The 24842-nt window shown below is 48.9% G+C and overlaps 1 protein-coding gene across 1 annotated transcript in view; it reads right to left on the bottom strand.

Annotated features, from left to right (window-relative positions):
- LOC102931628 (sodium/nucleoside cotransporter 1) overlaps positions 1 to 24638 on the bottom strand; it is a 48493-nt gene extending 23855 nt beyond the window's left edge. Inside the window, exons 1-11 of the mRNA XM_043523945.1 lie at positions 24158 to 24638; positions 17627 to 17712; positions 17470 to 17552; positions 13956 to 14047; positions 13191 to 13380; positions 5263 to 5404; positions 3908 to 4021; positions 2809 to 2886; positions 2323 to 2403; positions 1674 to 1754; positions 1117 to 1242 (exon numbers count right to left, since the gene is read on the bottom strand). Coding sequence (XP_043379880.1) covers positions 1117 to 1242; positions 1674 to 1754; positions 2323 to 2403; positions 2809 to 2886; positions 3908 to 4021; positions 5263 to 5404; positions 13191 to 13380; positions 13956 to 14047; positions 17470 to 17552; positions 17627 to 17695 — 1056 coding nt within the window. The 5' untranslated portion in view covers positions 17696 to 17712; positions 24158 to 24638. The remainder of the gene's footprint in view (positions 1 to 1116; positions 1243 to 1673; positions 1755 to 2322; positions 2404 to 2808; positions 2887 to 3907; positions 4022 to 5262; positions 5405 to 13190; positions 13381 to 13955; positions 14048 to 17469; positions 17553 to 17626; positions 17713 to 24157) is intronic.
- Between the last annotated feature and the right edge of the window lie 204 nt (positions 24639 to 24842).

The following is a 24842-nucleotide window of genomic DNA, read 5'->3' on the forward strand; positions in this document are numbered from 1 at the left end:
CAGTTTTGTAACTTGTTTGTGTGTGTAACATCTCTACATTTAAATAAGTAGGCACTAGCAATTTTGTAACCACATGATTAGAATCTAGTTTAATAAATTTTGGTAACCATTGTGCATAAGCCTGACTTGTTTCTCTGGTTTACTGTAAAGCAGCCAACACAATTAAAGAACCTCAGCCGTTTTGGCTATAAAGCCTGGCCATTAGGTGAGAGTACTAAGAGCCTAGCGTTGAGTTGTGCTGCCTCCACGGGGCAAACTCTTGGGGCACCTGTCAGTCAATCCTGGCTGCCCGCTGCGAAGGAGCTCTGAGCTCTAGCAGTTAAAGTCACGGGTGTGGAGAGGCTCTTAGTGCTGCCATTGGGGCACCTGTCAGTCAGTGTTGACTGCCCGCTGCGAAGGAGCTCTGAGCTCTAGCAGTTAAAGTCACGGGTGGTTAGGACCTTGGGGCATCCGTCAGCCTAGCCCGGGCTGCCCGCCGCGAAGGGACAGTGCGTCCTAGCGGTTAAAGTCACGGATGGTATAAAACGGGCATAGCTGGCACCTCACCAAACATCCCTGGCCATCGGCTAACACTGGCTGAGGGCAGGTCTGTCTCCTACCTGCCCCCCAGCCCCTTTGCCTCCCCATGGCAATTCTTTTGCCAGTCCCTCTACGTGCTAAGACCCCAGCGCAGACCCTATGGCATACATGCTGCGAGAAGCCTAGGCCCAGATACTGCATTGCCACCTTTCTAATTGCTGGTAACCTGACTCCGAAGGCCCCACCTCTTGCCCCAAGGCCTCGCCCCTTCTCTGCTTCTTCCCCAGGCCCCGCCAACTTCTCCACCTCTTGCCCCCAAGGCCCCGCCCCCATTGTTCGCTGGATTGTCTCAAGGAGCCTGCCTGCAGGTAGGAGGTGGCTGCAGCTGAGCAGGGGCTGGTGCAGGATGATCCGGCGCCTCTCTCCACCCCATGGTAACCAGACTTTTGGTTCAGGTGCCATTTACCAGGCACCTGGCCACCCTAAATGGTGCCCGGACACAGAAGCCAAAAACCGGCTTGTCTGGGTGGCAGCCCTGCCCAGATATCGCTGCCTGCACTGAGGGAGGGGAGTCTGGGTGCTGACTGCTGCACTTACCCCAAAGGACATGTAGGCTCCCATCACGCTACCGGCAATGGTGGCGAAGCCCCCGGTCATCACTGCATGAACTTCTGAGAGCGTCATGTCCGCCAGGTAGGGGAGGACCAGCAGTGGGGCCTCTGTCTGCACCACAGGAAAAGGCAATGAAGCTCCAGCTGATTTGCAGAACAAGAGATGCTTCCCTGGCCAGCTGTGCCCTGGGCAGAGGGGGTTCACCCCACAGTGTTACCCCAGGGGCTCATGTCTCCCCAGGGATCTGGGGGATGTCTGAGCGCATCCTCTGGAGCCGTGAGCAGGCTAGAGTGGTCCATAGCACACACTGCAGCAGGGCCTCCCAGGAGCCTGCCCTCTGACAGGGGAAATGGGACATGGGGCCTGGCTTCCATCATGGGGCTGAGACACGTACCTCCAAAGGGACTGGGAGGGACCTAGAGGCCACAGGCAGGGAGGGAGGGGGCACTCTGCCCCTCGCGGGGGGGTGTGAGGTGTTTGGTGGTCATGTCCTGATGCTGCCCAGCCTGAGGGATGCTGAGTTGCTTCCCAGCAGCTCTTACCTGTCCTACAAAGATGTTTCCTGCCACGCTGAGGGTCTCAGTGGGCGTAGTACCCATGGTGATTTGCAGCAGCCAGGAGATCTGCAGGGAAGCAGGCAGGGCTCAGCCTCAGGACAAATCCAGGACATTTCACAAAGGCTTTGCCCCTCGTGGCCAGACCCTGCCCGGCTGTGGGCCTAGATCCAAGACGTGTGGCTGAGGCAGAGATACAGGAATGAGTGCTCTGGTACCAGGGCTTTGCACAGCCCCACAGGAGCTCCCGAGAGCTCGGGGGCAGCCACTCTGGGGCTGAGTCCTATGTTAATATAAAGCTTCCAGCCACTTGTTCCCCTTTCATAAGCAGTCCTGCTGCCCCAGCCTGCCAGTGCCAGGAGCTCCTGGGACATGGGTGGGCGCCGCACGACGAGCTGGGGCTCCTAGCAAGCTGGCTAAACCGGGTACCCTCTCAGACGTAGCCCTGGCAGGGGCTTCACCCACCAAAGTCTAGGTTATTTCAAGGGGGAACAGGGGGACAGGCTGGTTAGTGACATGAACACTGGGGCACCAAGACCTGTACAGCCTCATGCAACAGGTGGGAGGAGCAGGCCCTACCATCAATCCCCCCTTTTACCAGAGCTGCAATCCCCCGAGACCCAGGGCTTGGTCTTACCTTCAGGATGAGCCACTGCATGAGGCCAACGTAGTAGAGAATGGACATCACACAGCTGAAGAACACGACAATTGGTAAAGCCTGTGGGCAGAACACCAGCGCACAGGGTCAGCACAGGGGCCCAGCAGGGCTTGCTGGGAGCCCGTGGCAGAGCATAGGCTGAAGCCCCACATCTCGCCCCAGTGCCTGCAGCTGGGCATGGCGTGGTGCAGAATCGCAGAGCACAGAATAGTCCACAGGATGGCCCATGAGCCCAGAGGTCCGGCAGTGCTAGGGCTGCATGCCAGGTAGAAGGGGGATCTCACAGCACCAGCTCTCACTACAGGCACAGAGTGGCAGAATGAGAGCCAGGGTTGCTCTGCACCTAATGCTCCCCTCTCCTGGGCGGTGCCAATGGCCTCTCCCCGTAGGCCTGGCAGGGTGATCCAGGCCAGAGGAAATCTAGTTCCTAACACCCACTGTCCTCCCCATGACCCACGTGCTGACCTGAAAGGCAAAGGCCTCCTTGATCAGTGTGTCTCCAAAGATGAAGCTGGAGCCAGCAGTGGTGTAACTCAGGAAGGTCTGTGTGGGGAGATGGTATATGTTGGGGAGCAATGCCCAGGAGAATATGCCACAAGGCCTCCTCAGCCGTGACCGTTACAGGGAAACCCCACAAGCCCCCTCCCCCACACAGTGCTCTAGCCCTGCCTGGGGATCACAGCAACAATCCATCCTGCCCCAGTGTGCACTGCATGGCATGGGGAAGCCTCTAGAGCCTCTGCCCTGGACAGAGTGGAGGAGGGGGTACTGGAGGAGAGCCAGGAGTGTAAGGGAAGTGTCAGTGGCCTGACAAATGATCTGGAGGCAAGGGCTCCAGCAGCCACCAGGGACTTCATGGCAGTGTCGGAGTTGGGGTCTCTGTGGCAAGGAGTCAGGCCCAGATAAAGGGAACAGGGTGGGAGGCTGCCTCCTGGGTGCCAGGACAATGAGGGCCACGGGAGTTGGGGAGCCCCCACTTACTGACAAGCTTATGGGAACCAACATGAGAGAAGGGCCAGCGCCCGTGGGGCCCCAGGACAGAGGGAGCCGCTTTCTGCTAACACTGAACAAGGAACTTTACTAGTCCTAGCCCTAGAACTGTTCAGCCTCCCTCTGCTTCCCTGCACCACTCCTGCCCAGAGACAGGCCCACTCCTTGCCCGGCTTCCTGCTACAGTTAAGGGAACAACTAGTCATGCCAGGTCCCCGTGACGGCCTCGCCAGCTCCCTTCAGGCTATTGGCCAACACCAGCTTAAGCTTCCATCTCCTGAGCAATAAAGAATAGTTAGAATCTAGCCCCATGCCTGCTCACCTGGCCCCACCTCCACCCTACCCCCATCCTCCACTCCAGCCCCAGCCTTACCTTGATCTTCCACCCTTCCCCTTCCCTCCCCACCTCCATACGAAACCTCACCCCAGCCTCACCCCCATCCCCACCCACCCCATTCCCACCTCCACACGCATCTCCATCGACTCCAAACACGCCCATCCTACCTCACCTCCATGCCCTCTCCCCGCTCCACCTCAAACCTCCCCCACCATCTGGCAGCAGAGCACTCAGTACCTGGACCTGATTGCCAAGCCACTGGAATGCTTCGAATCCAGGATCCGTTCTGATTATAAAGATGCCAAGAACAAACTCCAAGCCAAGGCCCCAGAAGACAGCTCTCCAGGACACCTGGGACCAAGACCAAAGCAGTGCCCTATGTTTTAAGTCCCATCATCTTTCCACTCTAGCATCTGTTAGTCATATCAGACTCCAAGCCCCACTGTCATTTCAAGGGAAGAGTCAGCAGGCACTTAGCTGCCATGGTGATGGGTGCCATAGAAACCTCTGAACAGACAGCAGGTAGGACAAGGTGAGGGATGTGAGCATTGACCCCACCATGCTGGGCTGAGGGAGCCTCTTGCAAGATGCACTTTCCCCTCTTCTCTGAAGGGGTCCCTCCAGTCCAGAGTGAGCTCCCACCTCTGTTTGGCTGACCAGGCCCCGCCCAGTGAGAGGCAGGGCTTTCTGAATATCCCATGGGCTCTAGTGCACTCTGAAAAAGCGGGCTAAGGAGGTGGAATGGGAGGAAACCAAGGGGCAGACAGAGAGAGAGCAGAGGAAGGGACCAGGGAGACAGGCAACGAGATGATGCAAATCAGGGAATGAGTGCCAGGGGAACAATTCCTCCATGTAAGGACATATCACCCTTTGCACACATGCCAGGCTCACTCTCAGAGGAGCTTTCCTGTCAATGGCCCTGCACCACTGTGACCCAGATCAGAGCCTGACCCTACTGAACAAGAAACAGGCTGGGGGGGAAGCAGAATTACAAAGGTATTTAGGCACCTAATGTTGCAGCTAGGAATGTTGCAGTGGGATTTTCAAGATTACCTAAACAGGTGAGGTTAAAAGTCAATAGGAGTTGGGCGCTGAACTCACTTAGGTGCTTTGTAAACCCCACTAGGTGCCTATCTGCATCTAAGGGTGCCTGACCCCCTTGTAACTCTGGCCTGAGGTCAGTATTTCTGTCCCCACTGCAGGTGGAGGGCGATGGGGAATTTATTGCCCAAGCTTAGAGGCGTGTCACCCGGAGAGCCAGAATCTGGGCTCAGGAGTGGGTGGCCTATGCTCTGTTCTCTGGCCATGCTGCCGCTCTGATCTCTACCAGTGAGCTCCGCTGGCTGGGCGCCCTCCCCCTTTTCCGCTGGTGCACCAGAGGCTTCTTCTATGGGGCACCAGGAGATAACAAATGCAAACAGTACAAGAGGGTGCATGCTCCCAGAGACAACCTCTGCCTTCAGCCCCTAGGACAAGCCAGAGCTGAGCTGGTCAGGGAGAGCTTCCCATGGAGAAGCAGCATCTGCAGCATTGGCCCAAGCCAGTCCTTCCTTCATGGAAGTGCAGAACCCAAAGGAAACACATCCACTTACTGCAGCATGGTGTTTGGAGCAGAGAAAGAGGAACAGAACAAATGCGCAGAGGCCAGCAAATGAAATCAGTTGCTCTGGCCTTTTGGAGGTGTCCAGAATCAGCCATGTGACCAGACCAACCAGAACGGCCAGCCAGAACACCCTGCAGGGGAAGAACCAGACAGCAAGTTGGCCAAGTGATGTGGCTGCAGGAACTCCCGGGAGCATGAGGATCACTTCTTCCCCTCCAGTGAGATGACAAGGGCTCAGTGCCAGCAATATGCCACTGACACTCTTCTTGTCCCTCACCACACATGATCACATCCTGTCCCCAACCTGGCCCAATGGCAGCAGCTGGTTGAAGTTAGCCCCAAGGAGGAGGGAGGTCATGCTGAATGGCTGAGGAATATTCCTACAGGAGCCTGCCATCTCCTCTGGTTGGAGAAAAAGACCCCCAGTTGGTCAGGGCAGTCTGCAGTGCAGAAGGCTCCGGGGTGCCTTGCTATCACTAAGCTCTCACAGCAGCATCCGTGGGTGACACTTTCTACCATTCATGGCTGTTAATGAGACTCCTTCCCAACCTGGCAGGTGATGACTTGGCCTCAGCAATATAAGATCCTGCTCCGGTCAGCATTGAGCCGTGCCGGAACGCTGTCCTGGCACTTTCTTAAGATTCCGAACAGCATTGTGATACTTCTGCTGGACCTGGTCTAAGTGTCTCCTTTCCCTCCATGGCTGCAGAGCATCCTCCAAGCTGTCAGGTGCGGGTGCCAGGCCCAGGTGGAGACTGCTGGGTGGCGGGTCAGCACAGAGGGAGCCAGGATGCTGCAGCCAGGACCTGGCAGTTCACTGTGGTGCTGACCAATATTGGGAGCTGGGTAGTGGGGACACCTGGACAGCAGAACCCCTCACAGGGATCAGGAGCCCCACAAAGGTAGGGGGGATGCAGGATGGGATGGGCTCTGTGAGGAGTCACCCTGCTCCCTTGGGCTTCTCCCAGCACCCTGCACTGTCCTTATCCCCTGCTCTGCCCAGCTCCCCCACTACCATCCATCTTCTGCTCCCTACCGGGGCCTCCCACTGACTTGTGTTCCAGCACTTGTATTTTTAGGACTCCAACACTGGTTCAGGTACCTATCAGCTGGTTAGCGTGACTCAGACTTTAGGCAAAATCACGGAGAGGTTGATATGGGATGCACTCAGTAAAAAAGTTAAGGGTGGCAGCATAATTAATTCATAGATTCACAGATTCCAAGGGCAGAAGGGACCAGAGCTCATCTAGTCTGACCTCCGGTACAGCACAGTTCCAGAGAACTTCCCCAAAATAATCCCTAGAGCAGATCTCTTAGAAAAACATCCCGTCTTGAGTTAAAACATGTTAATGATGGAGAATCCACCACGACCCTTGGTAAGTTGTTCCAAAGATTAATTACTGTCGTTAAAAATTTACAGCTTATTTTCAGTCTGAATTTGTCTAGCTTCAACTTCCAGCCATTGGATGGTGTTAGACCTTTCTGTGCTAGATTGATGAGCCCATTATTAAATATTTGTTCCCGGGTAGGTACTTATAGATTGTGATCAAGTCATCCCTTAACCTTCTCTTTGATAAGCTAAATAGACTGAGCTCCTTGAGTCTCTCAATATAGGGCAGGCTTTCTAATCTTTTAACAAGTGTCATGAATCTTCTCTGAATTCTCTCCAATTTATCAAAATCGTTCTTGAATTGTGGACACCAGAACCGGTATTGTAGCAGTAGTCACACCAGTGACAAAGACAAAGGTAAAATAGTCTCTTTTCTCCTACTCAAGGTTCCTCTGTTTATGCATCCCGGGATGACATTAGCCCTTTTGGCCACAGTGTCGCACTGGGAGCTCATGTTCAGCGGATTATCCATCACACCTCCCTGATCTTTTTCAGAGTCCCTGTTTCCCAGGATAGAGTCTTCCATGCTGTAAGTGTGGCCTACATTCTTTATTCCTAGATGTATTCATTTACATTTGACCATATTAAAACACACATTGTTTGCTTGTGTCCAGTTTACCAAGCAATCCAGATCGATCTTGTATTAGTGACCTGTCCTCTTTGCTATTTACCACTCCCCCAATTTTTGTATCATCTGCCAACTTTATCAGTGATAATTTTATGTTCACTTCCATGTCATTCTCTATTTACATTTACATTGAGACCTAACAGTTAGCCAGCTTTTAATCCATTTAATGAGTGCCATATTAATTTTGTCTTTCTAGGTTTTTTAATCAAAGTGTCATGTGGTACCAACTCAAATGCCTTAAAAAAGTCTAATTATATTGCATCAACACTATTACCTTTGTCAACCAAACTTGTAATCTCAGAAAAAAAAAAAAAGAAATCAAGTTAGTTTGACAGGATCTATTTTCCATAAGCCCATGTCGACTGGCATTAATTACATCACCCTCCTTTAATTCTTCATTCATCAAGTCTCGTTTCAGCTACTCCATTATCTTGCCCAGGATCAATGCAAAGGCTGACAGGCCTATCATTATGGGAATCGTCCTGTTTAACCTTTTAAAATATGGGCACAGAATGAGCGTTCTTCCAGTCTTCTTGCACTTCCCCGGTATTCCAAGACTTATTGAAAATCAACATTAGTGGTTCAACGAGCGCCTCAGCCAGCTCTTTTCAAACTATAGATACAAGTTATCTGGACCTGCTGATTTAAAAATGTCTAACTTTAGTGCTGCTGTTTGACATCCTCCTCAAATAGCAGTGGATTGGAAAGAGTGTTATCATCATAATCATCATCAATGTTAGACGTATCACATCTGTTTTTTCCCAAATACAGAACAGAAATATCTCTTGAACGCTTCGGCCTTTTCTGCATTATTATCAATATTGCTGCATTTCCACATGGTAATGGACCAATACCATTGTTGGGATTCTTTTTGTTCCTGATATACTTTAAAAACTCCTCATTATCCTTAATTCTGCTGACCATAGATTTTACCTGGTGTCCCTTTGATTCTACTGGAGTGGAAAGAGTGTTCTCACCACCACATGATGAGACTATATCATGTTTTCCTCCAGATACAAAACAGAAATATTTATTGAACACCTCAGCCTTTTCTGCATTATTATTGATAATTCTACCATTTCCATCTAGTAATGGACCAATATCATTGTCAGGATTCTTTTTGTTCCGAGTATTGTTTTAAAACAACCACTTTCTTATTGTCCTTAACTCTTCTGGCCATAGATTTTTCCTTTTGTCTCTTGGCTTCCCTTATCAATTTTCTACATTTCCTAGCTTCTGATTTATATTTATTACCATCAACTTCCCCTTTCTTCCATTTATTTATCTATCTATATTATTTTTTTAGCTGCCTTCATTACCCTTCTAAACTATGTCAGTTTTTTAACCAGTATGGCCTTCTTCAGTGATGGGATTGTGGATTTTTGGGTCTCTAGTAAGGTGGTTTTAAACAATTCCCAATAAGCATTCACCTTTTTCTGGTTACATTTAAATTTCTCCCAACTGGTTTGGCTCATAATTGTTTCATCAGTGTTGTGAAATTGGCCCTTTTAAAGCACCAGGTATATATATATTACTTGTTTGGACTTTATTCTGCTTGCACAATATAAATGTGATCAAGTCATAATCACTTGTCTAAAGTACCATTAATTTTCAGTTCTGTGATCAGTTCCTCTTTACCTGTCAAGACAAGGTCAAATAAAGAATTCCCCCGTGTTGGCTGCAACACTTTTTGAGTTAGGAAACTGGCATGTATAATGTTTAGAAATTCCAAAGGTGTTTTAGTACTGACAGCATGAGACCTCCAGCATATTTCACTCAAACTGAAGTCTGCATGATCACATGGCTTTTCTTCCTACATATTGAAGATAGGTGGGTAAAGAGATGGTCATTCTGTTCCCTAGTCATTTAGTAGTCTGTAGCAGACACCAACTAATACACCATTTGTGCTTTATCTATTAGGACATTGATCCATACATATTCAAAATAATTTTCTTCTGAGTTATCAGTGACTTGGAAATAGGTAATCTCATTTTTGACATAGAGGGCCACTCACCCTCCCCTTTTGCCTATTTTGCTTTTCACATTCCAATCATGGGAATTATCCCACTAGGTTTGAGCAATACCAACAAAATCAAATTTATGTTCATAAATGAGCAATTCCAATTCTTCTTGTTAGTTACCCAGACTCCTAGCACTGGTATTTAGGTAATCTAAGAATGTCTTCTCTTCATATTCTTTGATCCTTGACTAATTTTGTTCTCAACATCTTGATTCTGTGCTAAATAAGTTCTCATATCTTCCCTCTATTTTAATACCAGTCAACATGTCTTTATGGATAATAGATCTGGTCAAACAAACTAGTCATCATTTTTGATGAAATCACAAGTTTTGTGAACTACTTACATGCAGTGTTGCCAATTTAGTGATTGTTTGGAAATTTGAATTAAAATTGAAACATTAATACACACTTTAAAAGCATATACAGTGTAGGATAAAATATGTGTATCTGAAAAAGTATCATAGATTTGAAAAGTATGAACATCGACTAGCTTCCTTGTACAGCTGTTTATGACAATGTCAGTGCATTCATTTTGGTGATGTTGGACAACCTAATAATTTCAAATTATGATTTGTAAGCAAAGTCTAAATGAGCTCTCCCTGACAGCCAGTGATGACCTGGGGGCTGGGGGGGAAAGGCTTCAGGACCAGATTGTATTTACATTCACACCTAATCTACCTAGGTATCCAGCAAACAGAGCTGAGTTGCCCAAGTGATAGATTTTGGCTGGGGTTGGGTTACAAATCACTTGAATGCGGGGGGGGCGGGGGGGGAGGTGTAATGAAATGTTGTTGTTCTTATTGTACGAGTAAAGGGCAGTAGAACTGTACTTAGCCTGTGGTGGTGGAGGGCATTGAGAGAGAGGGTGGGGACACGTGTTTTGCTTGATGGTCTGCCTGAGTCACAAGTACTATTAGACCTGCCCCTCTCCACTGTTTAAAGACAGAGCTCCATAGTCTTTGTTTTGTTAAGTGATCACTACAGCTGAAATCACTGATGATCAGGTCTAAGTGCTTAGACCTCCTGTGGGACAATGTTTCTGTGGAAGAGACGGCCCAGTCTGCAGTAGCAGCGAGGTTCCCCCACTGAGAGCTCAGCTAAAATCACTGAGAGCTGGTGGAATCTTAAGAGACCAACTCGCAGAGATCACAGTGGCAGGTGGCAGCAGAAGGTGGCAGCACAGGGCCATTGGCAACAGAGCAATGGAGTGAACGGCAGCACAACGAACAACAGTGGCCAGAACAAACAGTGAGCAGCTGGAGGAACGAGCAAGGTGCCTTCTTGCCCCCCACCTGGGAGATGAACTCATGCGAAAGCACCTCTGAACTCTGAGTCTCCACTGACCAAGGACAACACCGGTGAGTGTTAATGAGGCTGTTAAGAATGCTGGAGACACAACACAGTTCATGTGAACAAGCATGGCCGTGGCATCATACTTTCTATTTAAGCAAGAGATACCACACACTACAAACTGGAGGCCAATGTTAAGTGCATTGTCACTTGTTCATCCTGAAGTTAAACACTGGTTCCGAACAAGACCAGTAAATGCTCATTATCTTTCTGCAAGAAACTCAACTGACTGGTAGACGCATGTGGTGCAACAGTGAAAGACTCAACAGCTGAAAAAGTGAAGAACTCTCCCACCCCATTCAAAAAATTTGCATACATCGCTGATGAATGCACCAATGCAAATGGTCATCAAGTATTAGGTCATTGTGTACGTTATCTTGATGTCAGTGGTAGGCCAGGAGATGCATTTCTAGATGTTCAAGTCACAGAAGACAGATTGGCTGCATCTGTGACAACCCTCATCTTAGAAGAGTTAAACGCTTGTCAATGGGATCCCAAACAGAGGGCTGCTTGTGCATTTGATGGAGCTGCAAACTTCTCTGGAAGACATGGTGGAGCACAAGCTTTGCTCAACGAAAAGTGTAACCCTAATCTCTCCTACACATACTGCAGAGGCCATCTACTCCAACTAGCGCTAGTACAACCTGCAGACTCTTCAAAAGACATTTAAAAAGCTATAAATTTAATGTCTTCATTATATTCTTTTTTCAGCAAGAGTCCAAAAAGACTGACTATCTTGGAAAATATAGAAGATACACTGGGACTGAAGTTCAAATTAGTCCAACCTGGGAAACCCTCTGGCTTTCTCATGAGCAATCCTTGGCTGTTGTCTTAAAATTACTCCAGCCATTATTACTGGCTTTGGAAAGTATCTACCAAGATGGGATGGATCTAAGTAGTGAGGCTGGTGGATTACTTTTGTTACTACGTTCAGAGAAGACTATTACCATTCTCTCTCTTGTAAGTCTACTGTTGAAACCACCTGGGTCATTAAACAATGCCATCCAGGCATCTGCTACAACAGTAGTAGATCTTTGTCCAGCAATAGAAGCTACATTTGGATCAATCAGAGAGTTATCCATTGAAAAAGTACCGGAAGAAGCAAAGACTTCAGTCCAGAAGTTGACTAATGAAGGCATTTATATTGAATCCTTAAGTGAAGGGGACAAGAAGTGTTTGTTAAGACAACTGAAAAAGTACACAGACTTGAGTCTTAAAAACCTACAACAGCGACTTCTAGATTCTACTCAACCTCTATGTAGCTTTTACAGATCCCTGTCCTATAAAACACCGACAGTTGAGTGGAGTGAGGCACTACCAGCAATGGGGCTGCCATGTGCTCAGGACAGAATAGAGAATTTGAACACAGAGTGGAATATCATACGACAAATGAATGAAGATTTGACTTCAACATCTTTTTTACCATCACTAGTGGCTTGACCTGATCTTTGTGTTATGTTTCCTGGGCTAAAAGAAGTAGGAATCTCTTGCTACTCCCAGTCACAACAGCTACAGCTGAGCATTCTTTTTCATCATTGAATAGAATTTTGTGTTCTGAAAGAAGTCGCCTTCTGCCTGATCATGTGAATGAACTAATGAGCATATCAATTGAAGGAATGGAAGTACTGGACACACGAGAAGCCACCAAAGATGAATGCATTGCATTCAAGAAGTTCATTAACAGAGTTGTGCAAAATTATAACAAGAAACCAAGAAGGATGTAGATGTAGTGCTTCATAGAAGGCTTGAGTAGCCAACTTTAATTTGTGTGATGATTTTAAAATCAAATCAAATGGTCATGAAACATTTTTCAGTTTTTACTATGGTGCCATACAGCCTTCACCCTTCACGGTCTCACCCCTCATCAGCCCTGACCCTGCCCCGCTATAAATTTGAACCCCCCCTAATTTCAATTCCTGGAGAAAACACTGACTTGATCACAGTCAGTAAGTGCCTACATGGGGACAAGTAGCCTGACCAAAGCCAGTGGGACCACTGGGGTGCATCAGGGCCACTTGTGTGAGCGAGGGTTGCACAGCAAGGCAGGAAAGTCCAGGGATTACCCATACCGCCCCGAGCACATGGACCAAGGTGAGATGTTTTCTCTTTGAGCGAATACCCCATAGTGGAGATCAGCTTCCATCAAGGAAGAGATGGGGATCGTTTGAAGAGACAACCAAACTGCAGCCCTTCCGATCAGTATGGAGAGGCACAGTTCATGTTATCACAATCCTATTTAGCACACCTGCAGTGGCTGTCAGATCCCTCCCCGGAGAGGCCTCTAGGGCCACGTCTGTCTGGGAATGTGTGCCAGCATGTGTCTGCCAGCTTCAGCACAGGCCCCAGCCCTGGAGTCTAGCGCAGGCCCAGTTAGTACATGCTCCGTGTGTGCACACCAGCCCAGCTCTCCCATGCCCATCAGGCGTGTGTGTGTGCACTGACGTGACGGAGACCCAATGCACCTGGTGAAACATGCAGCCCAGAGGAAAGTTGCTTTCCGGTGGATAATGTGTTTATTGCCAGACTCACCATTTTAGCCATGGCCAGGACTTTAGAAAGCATTTCCGACAGGGGCTCAGAAGCTTCATCAGCTTGGCTCCACAGTGTTTCTGAATGAAGCCCCAGCCCACGAAGAAGATGACCAGACCAGTGATAACGACCAAGGCAATGGCTCGCTGGAAGTCCAGCCAACAGGCCGTGATGAAATAGGCCAAGTAAGCTGAGGAAAAGCAGGGCAGAGGCAGTGAGCGGCTTCAGGGGCCTGTGGGCAGACTCAGCTCTCACAAACCCTCCTTGGCCTCCAGCTATTCCTCCCCCATCCCTCACCACACAACCTCTACCACTGCAGAGCAATCCCACAGCAGTCAAGTGAGCTAGCTCATGAGCTTATAGTGACCAGCCATTCCTGGTGGCTGGAGGGACTGACAGGAAGGCAGAAGTAGAGATCTCTGCATGTTCACCAGGTGGGGTAAGGGGGGAACAGGGTCATGCTGTTCCAGGGCTAGAGATGCCTGAACCCCCCGTGAGGAGAAGGTCTGACCAGGAGCAACGGGGTCAGAATGACACAGGCCCACTGTAGCTGGAAAGATATGAGATGAACTGGGCTCAGATGCAACCTTCGTCACAAGGGGTGGATCCCCCCTTGCTTGGGACATGGAAATCCAGACTAGCCCAAGGCCTGGAGAACATGCTGAGGGGGTGAGCCCACTTGGCTGAGGAGGGCCTCTTGGTTCTAGTGTCTCTGATTCCCAAGAAGGATCTCCCACATGTTGTGAGAGGGCCTGACAGTCTCACCTGCACACAAGAGGCCCAGGAAAACCTTCCAGAGCACCTTGCTGTGAGCCTTACACACACTTCTGGCCCGCGACACGGGCCGTGCTGCACGCCTGGGGAGATGCAAACAGAGACACCAACACACATGCAGGGTGCTTGCCGAGCAAAGCTCCCCTGATTCAGGAGCCACTTGTGCCCAGCAGGAACTGCAGGATCCGGTGCAGCCTATTCACACCCATGTATCCTAACTGGCCTCCCAGCTGTGGACAGTCACACAAACACCTCCAGCCTTCCTGGGATTTGGGGAAAGATGCCTCCCCACTACTGCCCTGCAGTCCAGGGAACAGTGCCCTCCAGAGGCACCGACTCCATGGGGGCTCTGGGGCTGGAGCACCCACAGACAAATAGTGGGTGTTCAGCACCCACCAGCCACCCGCTGATCAGCTGTTACTTCAGCAGGTCGTGCCGATCAGCTGTTCGGTGGCATGTGGAGGGGGGGTAGAGAGGAGGCAGGAAGAGGCGGAGCGAGGGTGGGACCTTGGGGGAAGGGGCGGAGTGGGGGCGGGGCCTCAGGGTGGAGCACCCACCCAGAAAAATGAAAGTCGGTGCCTATAGTGCCCTTGACTGCAAGCTCAGCAGAGCTCTTCCCCTGACTGCGGTTAATATAGCCCTTCACATCCCTTATGGTGAGCCAAGCCCTTGTACAGTGGGTGAGGGACAGCTATCATCTATCTGTGTTCCTCATAAGATAACTGGGCACCTGTACAAGGCCACTGCAGGCAGAGCTCCCTAAAAGAACAAAGTCCCAGCAGCTTTGCCATACAGCCCCTTGGAAGGAACATGCCAAATCATCTGCTTCTGTGACAGGCATCAACCTGTTGCTGGTAGACCACATTTAGAGATCTATGAGTGCTGCTGCTCCCAGAACAAAGAGAGATGGCTCTTTAGCTTCTGCAGCATGGGCGAGCTGTGGAAATACTGCAGTTTGTCAAGGTTGAGGGGCCTGGAATAGGACAAGACACAAAGGGTTACTGTCTCCGATAGCTTGGTGCAGGAGAACAAAAACTCATTTTGGAATTTCAAGGACAGAACATGTTACTTTTTGAAACTGAACTTCAGTATATTGACAGAAGGCTGCTTCAGCCCACAGAAGCTCCCTAGACACAGCCCAGTTATTCTCAGTGCAAGGAGTGGTTGGGAATGAGCGACAGGGGTTGGATCACTTGATGATTACTGTTCTGTTCATTCCCGAGAGTGGCCAGTGCCAGGGCACCTGGCACTGGCCACTGTCAGAAGACAGGATACTGGGCTAGATGGATCTTTGGTCTGACCCAGTAGGGCCTTTCTTATAGAAGCATAGAAAATCAGGGTTGGAAGGGACCTCAGGAGGTCATCTAGTCCAGCCCCCTGCTCAAAGCAGGACCAATCCCCAATTTTTGCCCCATATCCCTAAATGGCCCCCTCAAGGATTGAACTCACAACCCTGGGTTTAGCAGGCTAAAGCTCAAACCACTGAGCTATTCCTCCCCCTCCCGTGTTCTTATGCTGAGAGAATGGTAAGTTAAAAATCACAACATTAAAAAATAAATTCAAAAAAATGGAATTTGGGAGGAGGTTGGTGGCCAGGCTGTTGGTGGGAAACCAGGTGTGTATGCCTCTAAAGTGTTCAAATGTATGGTGAGTGAACAGCACATCTATGAGTGGAGTGGGCTGGTGAGCTACCAAGGTAGCCCTGAAAAATACACCCTTCCCGGAAATGTGACTACAGACATAGAGTTCCAGCTACATGAAAAGTTTGCAGCTATCAACCCCCAGGATTGAGTCAGAATTCATGAACGAATCAAGAGGGTGCTGCATTAGCATCCACATGGCTTAGCGTCTCCCCACGGCTTCTGATGCAGCCTGGTAGGATGGCGTGCAAACACCTGGAATGGAACTCCACAGCCATCCCCCTTCTCCCCCTGGCAAATTTCTGAACTGACTTCAAACGCCTCGTCGTATTTGGGATTAATGATTTCGTCACCCATGGAATGCATGGACTACATTTAACAGAAATGGACTACGTATGAAAACAGACATTTGAATCACTTCCCCCTCTCTCCAGCCATACAATTCAGTCTTTTCAGGCAGCTCATTATACCATGGGGTTGGTACTGAGTGGTGTACATATGGGAAAGGTAATATACGGTTCTTATTTCAACAAAATAGAAAATACTAGCAAAAATGGGCACCTTCCCAGGAGAGATTCCTTTTGACTTACCTGTTTTACTGCTGGCATTTCCTGGTCTCCATTTGGAATTCCATTGTTGGGGGCAGGAACAGTGAGCTACTAGCAGCTACATGCTGCTATCCAGGGCTTATAACTTTTGGCATTGGTTCATGGAGTGGAAATCTCTCCCATTCTCATATTAATGAACAGAAAAATGAACCCAGAAACTTACCAGACTCTGGGGCAGCTATCCCTCATCTGTTTCTGCTGCCAGCTCCACGGTGGGTTGTTCCTCCAGAGGGCACCAAAAATCTCCTCTGAGTATGGCCCCAGTATGCGCTGCAGCTGTTCCTGTGGCAAAGCCTCCTCTAGGACCAGTTTCATCAGCAGAGTCACTTCATTTGCCTCATTCAACAATTCCCATGCTGGCTTCTGAGGCCATCGGGGCCTCCTCCCAGCTGACCAGGTCATTGAGCACCACTGGTGGCTCACTGCTCAACACAGTCCTCATCATACTCAAACTCATCATAGGAAGGGCGTGATGCTGGTGAGTTGCCAGAGGTGCAGCTGTAGTCCTGGTTTTCTGGTACTCATTCTTGAGCCCCTTCATCTGTTCGTCACACTGGTCGCTGGTCGGTAAATTTCCAACACTACCAGCTTCTTTGCTATTTGTTGGTATACGTGGGCATTCCAGTACTCTTACGAAAATCAGTTGTTTTCATTTCCTAGCACCAGAGACTAACCAAGATCTGGCTCTGGCTGTCTCCTGCAACCATGATGCAGTGCACTTTCTGGTTGGTATCCGTTGCAAACACAGACTGCTCTGTGCTCTCCTAAGGTGTATTTGCAGCTTGGCCGTCAGAATAAAACAAAAGGGTTAACCACAAAGCGGCTGTACTAGAACAAGGGGAGGTGCTTCCGTTTCCCTGGAGTCGACTAATGATTCTTGGGAGAGAGAGGACAAAGGAAGTCTGCCCATAGCATTGTGGGATACTTTTGGTGGACTCCAAGAACCCGTGTCCAAGGAGTGTTGCATCTACACTGCAAAACGACAGGCCTTGAACTCTGGGCCCCACCTTGACTCCGGCTCAGACCTTCCATCTTCATGGGGTCATAGGACCATGGCCCTGAGGCTGAGAGATTTGTGTGTAGATGGAAAAGGGGTTAGAGTTAGAGCCTGAGTCTGAGCCTGGCCTTACCTTGCAGTGTAGACATACCCAAAGTGGTTGTGTGCTAATCTCTGGTTTACTGTTGTGTTTGTGGTGTGTGTGTTTTGGTTAATGGGATCTGTGTGGGGAGCAGTGACGCTTCCCGGGGTTACTATACCTCCAGAAGGTGGGGCGTTCAGCTCTCTCCTCTCTGTTCTCAGGAGGTGGATTCTGTGCTCCCTCAGGGAGTCCCTCTTCTTCCTGTAAAACTTCCTGTTAGTCAGTGTTCTCAGAGCAGGTCCAAAGGCCAGTGCAGAAGAGAAGGGAAGATTTACCATGGAGTCGAAAGCCGTGTTCTCCAAGCCCTTCTCCAGGTCACCAAGTGAAATTCTGACATCCTCCATATCTAGATATGCTCCCGCTACAACACAAACTCAAGAATTAGCTGGATGGCCCCGCAACAGTGCATCTTGTGAAGGAATGATGCCATGAGCACCATCTGGTTCCCAAGCTGGGAGGCAATAGCCGTTTGCTTCCCAAGAGTGGGGAAACCCTGAGCTGCTTCCTTGTTTTGGACCCAAGGGAGAGAAGCCCAGAGCTCATAGATTTAAGGCCAGAAGGGACCATTTTGATCATCTAGTCTGACCTCCTGTATAGCACGGGCCGGAGAACTTCCTGAAATAATTCCTAGATCAATCTTTTTGAAAAACATCCCATCTTGAGTTAAAAATTGTCAGTGATGGAGAATCCACCATGACCCTTGGTAAGTTGTTCCAATGGTTAATGACTCTCACTCTTAAAATGTACACTGTATTTCCATCTGAATTTGTCTAGCTTCAGCTTCCAGCCATTGGCTCATGTTTGACCTTTGTCTGCTGAACTGAAGAGCTGATTATTAAATATTTGTTCCCCATGTAGGTACTTATGGACTTTGATCAACTCACCCCTTAACCTTCTCTTTGTTAAGCTAAATAGATTGACCTCTTTGAGTCTATCACTAGAAGGCAGGTTTTCCAATCATTTAATCATTCTTGTGGCTCATCTCTGAACCCCTCTCCATTTTATCCACCTCCTCCTGGAATTGTGGGCACCAGACCTGGACACAGGATCCCAGCACAAGTAGCACCAGTACCAAAAACAGAGGCAAAATAATCTACTACTTGACATTCCCCTGTTTATGCACCCTAAGATCCCATTGGCTCTTTTGGCAATATCATCACACTAGGAGCTCATGTTCAGCTGATTATCCACTATGACCCCAAATCTTTTTCAGGGTCTCTGCTTCCCAGGATAAAGTCCCCATCCTGTACGTATGGCCTGTATTCTTTGTCCCTAGGTGTGTCCATTTATATTTATCCATCTGGTTCCTGAGCTGGGAAAGTGTGACCCTATGCACCCCTTTATTCACACCCTACACACTAGTGTAATTATAACTGTATAAAATATGCCTTTTGAGCTATCATTTGAAAACTATTAATGTACTGGTGAATAATATCATTGTAAAGTATATGTAACAACATTTAGACACAACAAATCTTGCATCTTGGAGGGGATTAGACTACATGACCCTTGTAGTCCCTTCTAACCCTATGGTTCTATATGTGAAGTTATAAATTCTTTCAGTGTGATGTAACTGGAACATATCTAAAGCCAGATAGCCTAGCCTAGGTAAAGGGAATAAACAGGTTTATCCTAGACAAAAGAATGTGGGTTTACCCTAATGTATATTTTAGCAGTAAACAAAGACATCAAGCTAAACCAGTGGGGCTATTCTGAGTCTGAAGTCAAGAGACAGAGAATTAATATGGCTCCTGCACCCCACAGAGACACAGGAGACTGAATCCCCAGGAGACCTTCCTGCCTTTTAGGACAAAGACAATTCCTTTGGGGATATAAGGGACAGAGATCTATCTTTAGCCTCCACCTGAGGAGACAAAGGAACCAGGCACTTTGTGCTCCGTGTATGGGGTCCTGGCCAGAGGGTCTGATCCGCCATGCTAGACAAAGACCGATGGTGAGAAAATTACCTAGAGCAAAATCTGTTGCTTGTTAAGTTAGGTCTTAGTCATCAGAAAGTGTATTTTTACTTGTCTTTGATTGTAACCCTTTCTACCTTCAGTCCCTCCTGCATGGTATCATTTAACCTATGTCCTTTTGTTAATAAACTTGCTCTATTTTGACTGTAATCCAACTCCGTGCTGTGTTTGAATTGAAATGATTGTTCACTCCAGTTAAAGGAGACCAGGGAGGGACTGTTGTGTTCTAGGCAGGCTGCTGGGTCAGAGCACTGAACAAGGGAGGCACAGCACATGGACAGTCAGGGACACAGCACATGCTTGTCTGCTGGCTGTTGGTGTCCGGGCTGTGAGCCACAGTGGCAGAGCATTTACGGCACTCGGGGTTACAGGGGAGGGGGTGACACAAGCTCACACTGGTCTGGATTGAATCCCAGTGTGTTACAGAGGGGAAGCTGGGATCTCTTTCCTGGTTCTGTATCAGGCTCCAGGAGACGCCAGGAGCAGCTTTGTTATTCTAGGCCTGAGAGAGGAGTCGTCCTGAATTTCTCTCCTGTCAAGAGAAGCACTGAGTTTGTTCCTCCACCAATAAAGTTAATGGAAGAGCTGCCAGTGAGCTCAGAGTTGCAAGGCTGGCTCATTTGCTCTCTTCCTCTTCTTTGCCTAAGAGCTCTCTTCCTCGCCTCTCTCCCCCTGACAAGGGGGGAGCCCTGAGCAGTCTTCTTGTTTCCAACTGGAGTGGGGTAAAGCCCCACATTCCTGCCTGCCCCAGAACTTCCTCACAGGGGACCAGGAGGCAAACAGACAGTCACTGTTTATAAAGTACGTTCAGCCCCTTTCCTGAGCTCATTTCCTGGGCCCTACCCCCCGATAAAAACGATAATCAACTGGTTGAGAATAAAAATAAGTGCCGGGCTAATCCCCAAAACAAGCATAGCAAACCCCAGAAATTCAGAGCCAAGGTTGCACTTAGAAGAAACCCAAGCATGTGACAGTGTGGAAACACATAGCTAAGGCTCCCAGACATCCATAATTCTGCCCTGTAGTGACTCCATGCTGTAACAACTCCGTTATGAGTGGTGCAGAACAGAATTTGTGGTCCCAGATTAGATTAAATTTGAATAGCTCCGCCCCCTGGAAAATGAGTCATCTTCCTAGGGCTCTGACATTGGCGTTGTTAGCCAGGGGCTCAATGGTGACCAGGGCCCACACAATGGGCTGGGGGCAGGTGCCTTCCCCCCACCCCCGCAGCACTCACACAGTGCAGCCAACCCCAAAAGCTCAGGTGTCATCAGTCAGGTCCAACAGTCCTAGAACTAGCCCCCAAACAGTGAGATTTTTCTACCAGGTTATAACATGGCTTGGTCTGCTTTAGATTACTGACCTCCCCCTGTGCCCCCTCCCAACCTAGTGCATGTGGGGCAGCTGCAGTGCACCAACAGGCCTAACATACAGATAGAGGGATCTGACCCCGCTGCATGGGCCCTGGCTGAGCCTCCAGCTTCCCAAGCCCAGCCTTGGAAACAACTCATACTTTGTGGAACCCAGCCCCGCCCCCTGCCATCCATTGTCAGTCCCAGCTCTGTCCCTCCCTACTCACCCATCCATTGCCACCCCATCCCAACCCCTTCCCACAGCCATCCATTGCCACCCCATCCCTGACCCACCTTGCCCAGCCCCACACCTGCCCCCTCCCCACACAGCCACCCATTGTGCCCCCCTGAATCTCCCAGTGATCTTCATCCCCCACCACAAGATCCAGGGAGGGGGAACTTGTAGCAGGATCCTCTTCTCTCTCCCTGGCAGACCACAGGGGCAGCTCCTCCCCCATCCTGGGTGCTGCAGCCAGGAAGAGGAGTGGGAGACAGCATGAAGCAGACTGACCCATGGCTCACAGGAGGGGAGGGGAAGCAGGGAGCAGAATGACTAGTACACACTCTATATCAAGAGTGCCATGTCAGCTGGACGTTGATCCCCAGCAAGATTAGGGAGTGGCTGTTATGGGACTCAGTTAATAATGACGTAAAGGAGGGTAATGTAGTTAATGCAAATCAACATGGGTTTATGGAAGATAGGGCCTGCCAAACTAACGTGATATCTTTTTTTCATGAGATTACAAGTTTGGTAGCTAAGGATGATAGTGTGGATGTAATAGACTTCTGCCAGGCATTTGACTGCATGGTATTTTGATTAAAAAACTAGGACAATATAAAATTAAGATGGCACACATAAAATGGATAAAAAACTGGCTAACTGATAGCCTCAACATGTAATTTAAATGGGGAATCCTCATTGAGCATATGTGTTTCCAGTGAGGTCCTGCAGGGATCAGTTCCTGGCCCTATGCTATGTAACATTTTTATCAATGACTTGGAAGAAAACAAAATTATCACAAACTGGGGGAGTGGTAAATAATGAAGAGGACAGGTCAACGATACAGAGCAATCTGGATCACTTGGTAAATTGGGCACAGGCAAATAATACGTGTTTTAATACAGTTACATGTAAGTGTATACACCTAGGAACAAAGAATACAGGCAACACTTACAGGATGGGGGACTCTATCCTGGAAAGCAGGGACTCTGAAAAAGATCTGGACTTGTGGTAGATAATCAGCTGAACATGAGCTCCTCGTGTGACGCTGTGGCCAAAAGAGCTAATGTGCTTCTGGGATGCATAAACAGGGGAATCTCGAGTAGGAGGAGAGAGGTTATTGTGCCTCTCTTTGGCACTGGTGGGACCACTGTTGGAATCCTGTGTCCAGTTCTGGTGCCCACAGTTCAAGAAGGATGTTGATTAAATGAAGAGGGTTCAGAGAAGAGCCACAAGAATGCTTAATGGATCAGAAAGCCTACCCTATAGTTATAAACTAAAAGAGCCCAATCTATTTAATTTAACAAAGAGAAGGTTAAGGGGTGACTAGATTACAGGCTATAAGTACCTACATGGGGAACAAATAGTTACTGATGGGATCTTCAGTATAGAAATGAAAGATCTAAAACCATCCAATGACTTGAAGTTGAAGATAGACCAATTCAGACTGTAAATAAGATGTATATTTTTAACAGTGAGGGTAATTAACCACTGGATCAACTTGCCAAGGGTCGTTGTGCATTCTCCATCACTGGCAATTTTTAAATCAAGACTGGGCTTTTCCTAAAAGCTCCGCTCTAGGAATTATTTTGAGGAAGTTCTCTGGCTTGTGTTATACAGGAGCTCAGGCTAGATTAGTGGTCCCCAAACTGTGTGTGCGCCCCGCTAGGATGTCATGGAGGAATGTTTGGGGGGGTGCACACTGGGGCCCAGAGCAGCCCGCACGGGGGGTGGGGAGGGAGCACCACATTTCCAGCCGTGCTCCTCGCCCAGACCAGCTCCACCCCTCAACCATCAACCCTGTTCAGCCCCCAGTCCTGGTCCGCCTTCAGGCCAGATCTGCCTCCAGCTCCACCCTACCCCCTGCTCCACCCCCAGCCCAGCTCTGCCCTCATTCCCTCTCTGCTCTCAGCCCCACTCTGCCTCTAGCCCCAGCTCCTCCCCCATCCCCAGTTCCGCCCCCAGCTCCGCCGCTGAGGAACCCTTGGCTGTGCAGTATTGGAGGAGGAGCGCAGACAAATTCTGTTACTGGTAGGGGGTGGGCATGACTGGAAAAGTTTGCACACCACTAGACCAGATGATTACTATTGTCCCTTGTGGCCTTGGAATCCATGAAATGGCAAAAGCTAGCAACCCTGCTGACTAATGCACATGTGCACTCCCTTACACTTTGCCCGGTAATTACACTTTGCCTGGTGATTCTGTCCCCTGGGCTGCCCAGAGCCTTGCCAGACACAATGTGTGCAGCCCCTGACACACTGCTAAGTGCCTTTATCCCCACTGCACAGTGCCGCCCAGAGGATTCAGGGGGCCTGGGGCAAAGCAATTTCGGGGGCCCCTTCCATAAAAAAAAGTTAGTTTTGCCTCCCCAAGCGATGAAGAAAAAAAAAAGAAAAACCCCAAGTCGTGCCACCGAAGAAAGAAGAGGACAGGAGAACCTGCCACCGAATTGCCGCAGAAGACTGAAGCGGAGCGATTGAGCTGCCGCCGAAGTGCCACCGCCGAGGAAGACAGGGACTGAAAGACCCGCTGCTGAATTGCCGCCGAAATTGCCCCCGCCCTGTCTGCGGGGCCTGGGGCAAATTGCCCCACTTGCGCCTCCCCCCACGGGCGGCCCTGCCACTGCATAGAACAGCATGACAAAGGGCCTGTCCCAGGGTCATACGGGGGGAAAGAGGAATAGAGCCCAATCTCTGAACCCAGCTTTTTGCCTTCTCCTGCAGGCTGTTCCAATGCCACCATGCACAGAAGATGCAGCCTTGCCTACCCCACTGCATAATGACACCTTCTGAATTTGAGTGAATGAGCTTCCAAAGGCGTGGTGTCCATATGGAATGAGACGCCAGATAATTAAGAAAATTTGGGTTCTTCCTGAAGTTTATCAGTGCTGTTTGTCCTGAAAAACCTCAAGTTCATCCAAAATTCCTTTGAAATGTAGGCAAACCCAGAGAATGGCACATTCTGTACTGTCAGCCTAAACCATAAGAGTCCACTAAATTCAAACCAAGCCCTGTCCTCACAATACCACCAACCCAGAGCCTCCACATCCTCTGTCCCCCGCCCTGGTGCTGACCTTTCCTATTGTGCCTTCAGCCTGGCCATCTGCTCTAATCCTCACCCTTCCCATTCGCTTCTCTCTCCCATTTTCCTCCCCATTCCTCTAGCAGCGCTAGAGCCCTGCCCCATGATCCTCAGCTCTGGTGGCCCCATTCACCATCGGCTCCAGCCCCATGCAGACCTCATTAGCGAGTGACTCACCACAGACACCTGGTCCTTCTTGTGAGGGTTGAATACCAATTCCCTGGCTCTCTTGTGCTCACAGAAATCTCCTTTCCATTTCTTTGTGCCACAGGCTGACAAGGAAGCAGGTTATCAATTAACAGAAGAGTCTAAGGAATTGGACTCTGTCTTCCAAGGTTATTGGGTACCATACATGTCTACGCCTCACTGCACACTCCTCCAGCTAAACTCCTAATGATTGTGGCTATCAGTAAACACAGGAAGATAAAGCTCAGACCCAAGAATCTTAGTGGGTAGCCTTGTCCCTTCCACCTTGCCCTGTGAAACACCATTGTTAGTAAATATTAACTCTCTTAGTCCCCTTTTCCTTTTTGTATGTTAAATTCATTCACATAGTAATAATTCTCCAAAAAATCTTTATGGATCTGAGCTGTGTCTAATTATCCTCAGCATTTTCAGGTCCATGGGAATCTAGGTGTCCAGGGAAAAGACATCCTCAAACTACTAAAAGAGTCTACAGAAGTATGTAATAAACAAAACTGTGTGATTGATAACGGATAATTATCAGATGTTTTCTGTAATGGATGAAATAATGACCCATTGAAAAATGTTTCTAAGTCATTAAAAACAGCCAGTTTCTACAGTGTTAGAAACCAGATTAGAGATTCCTTTTTATTCATCAGTCAGGCAAACTGAGCACCAT

The sequence above is a fragment of the Chelonia mydas genome, chromosome 10 (genome assembly GCF_015237465.2).
Source record: "Chelonia mydas isolate rCheMyd1 chromosome 10, rCheMyd1.pri.v2, whole genome shotgun sequence".
NCBI classification, from domain to species: domain Eukaryota; kingdom Metazoa; phylum Chordata; order Testudines; family Cheloniidae; genus Chelonia; species Chelonia mydas.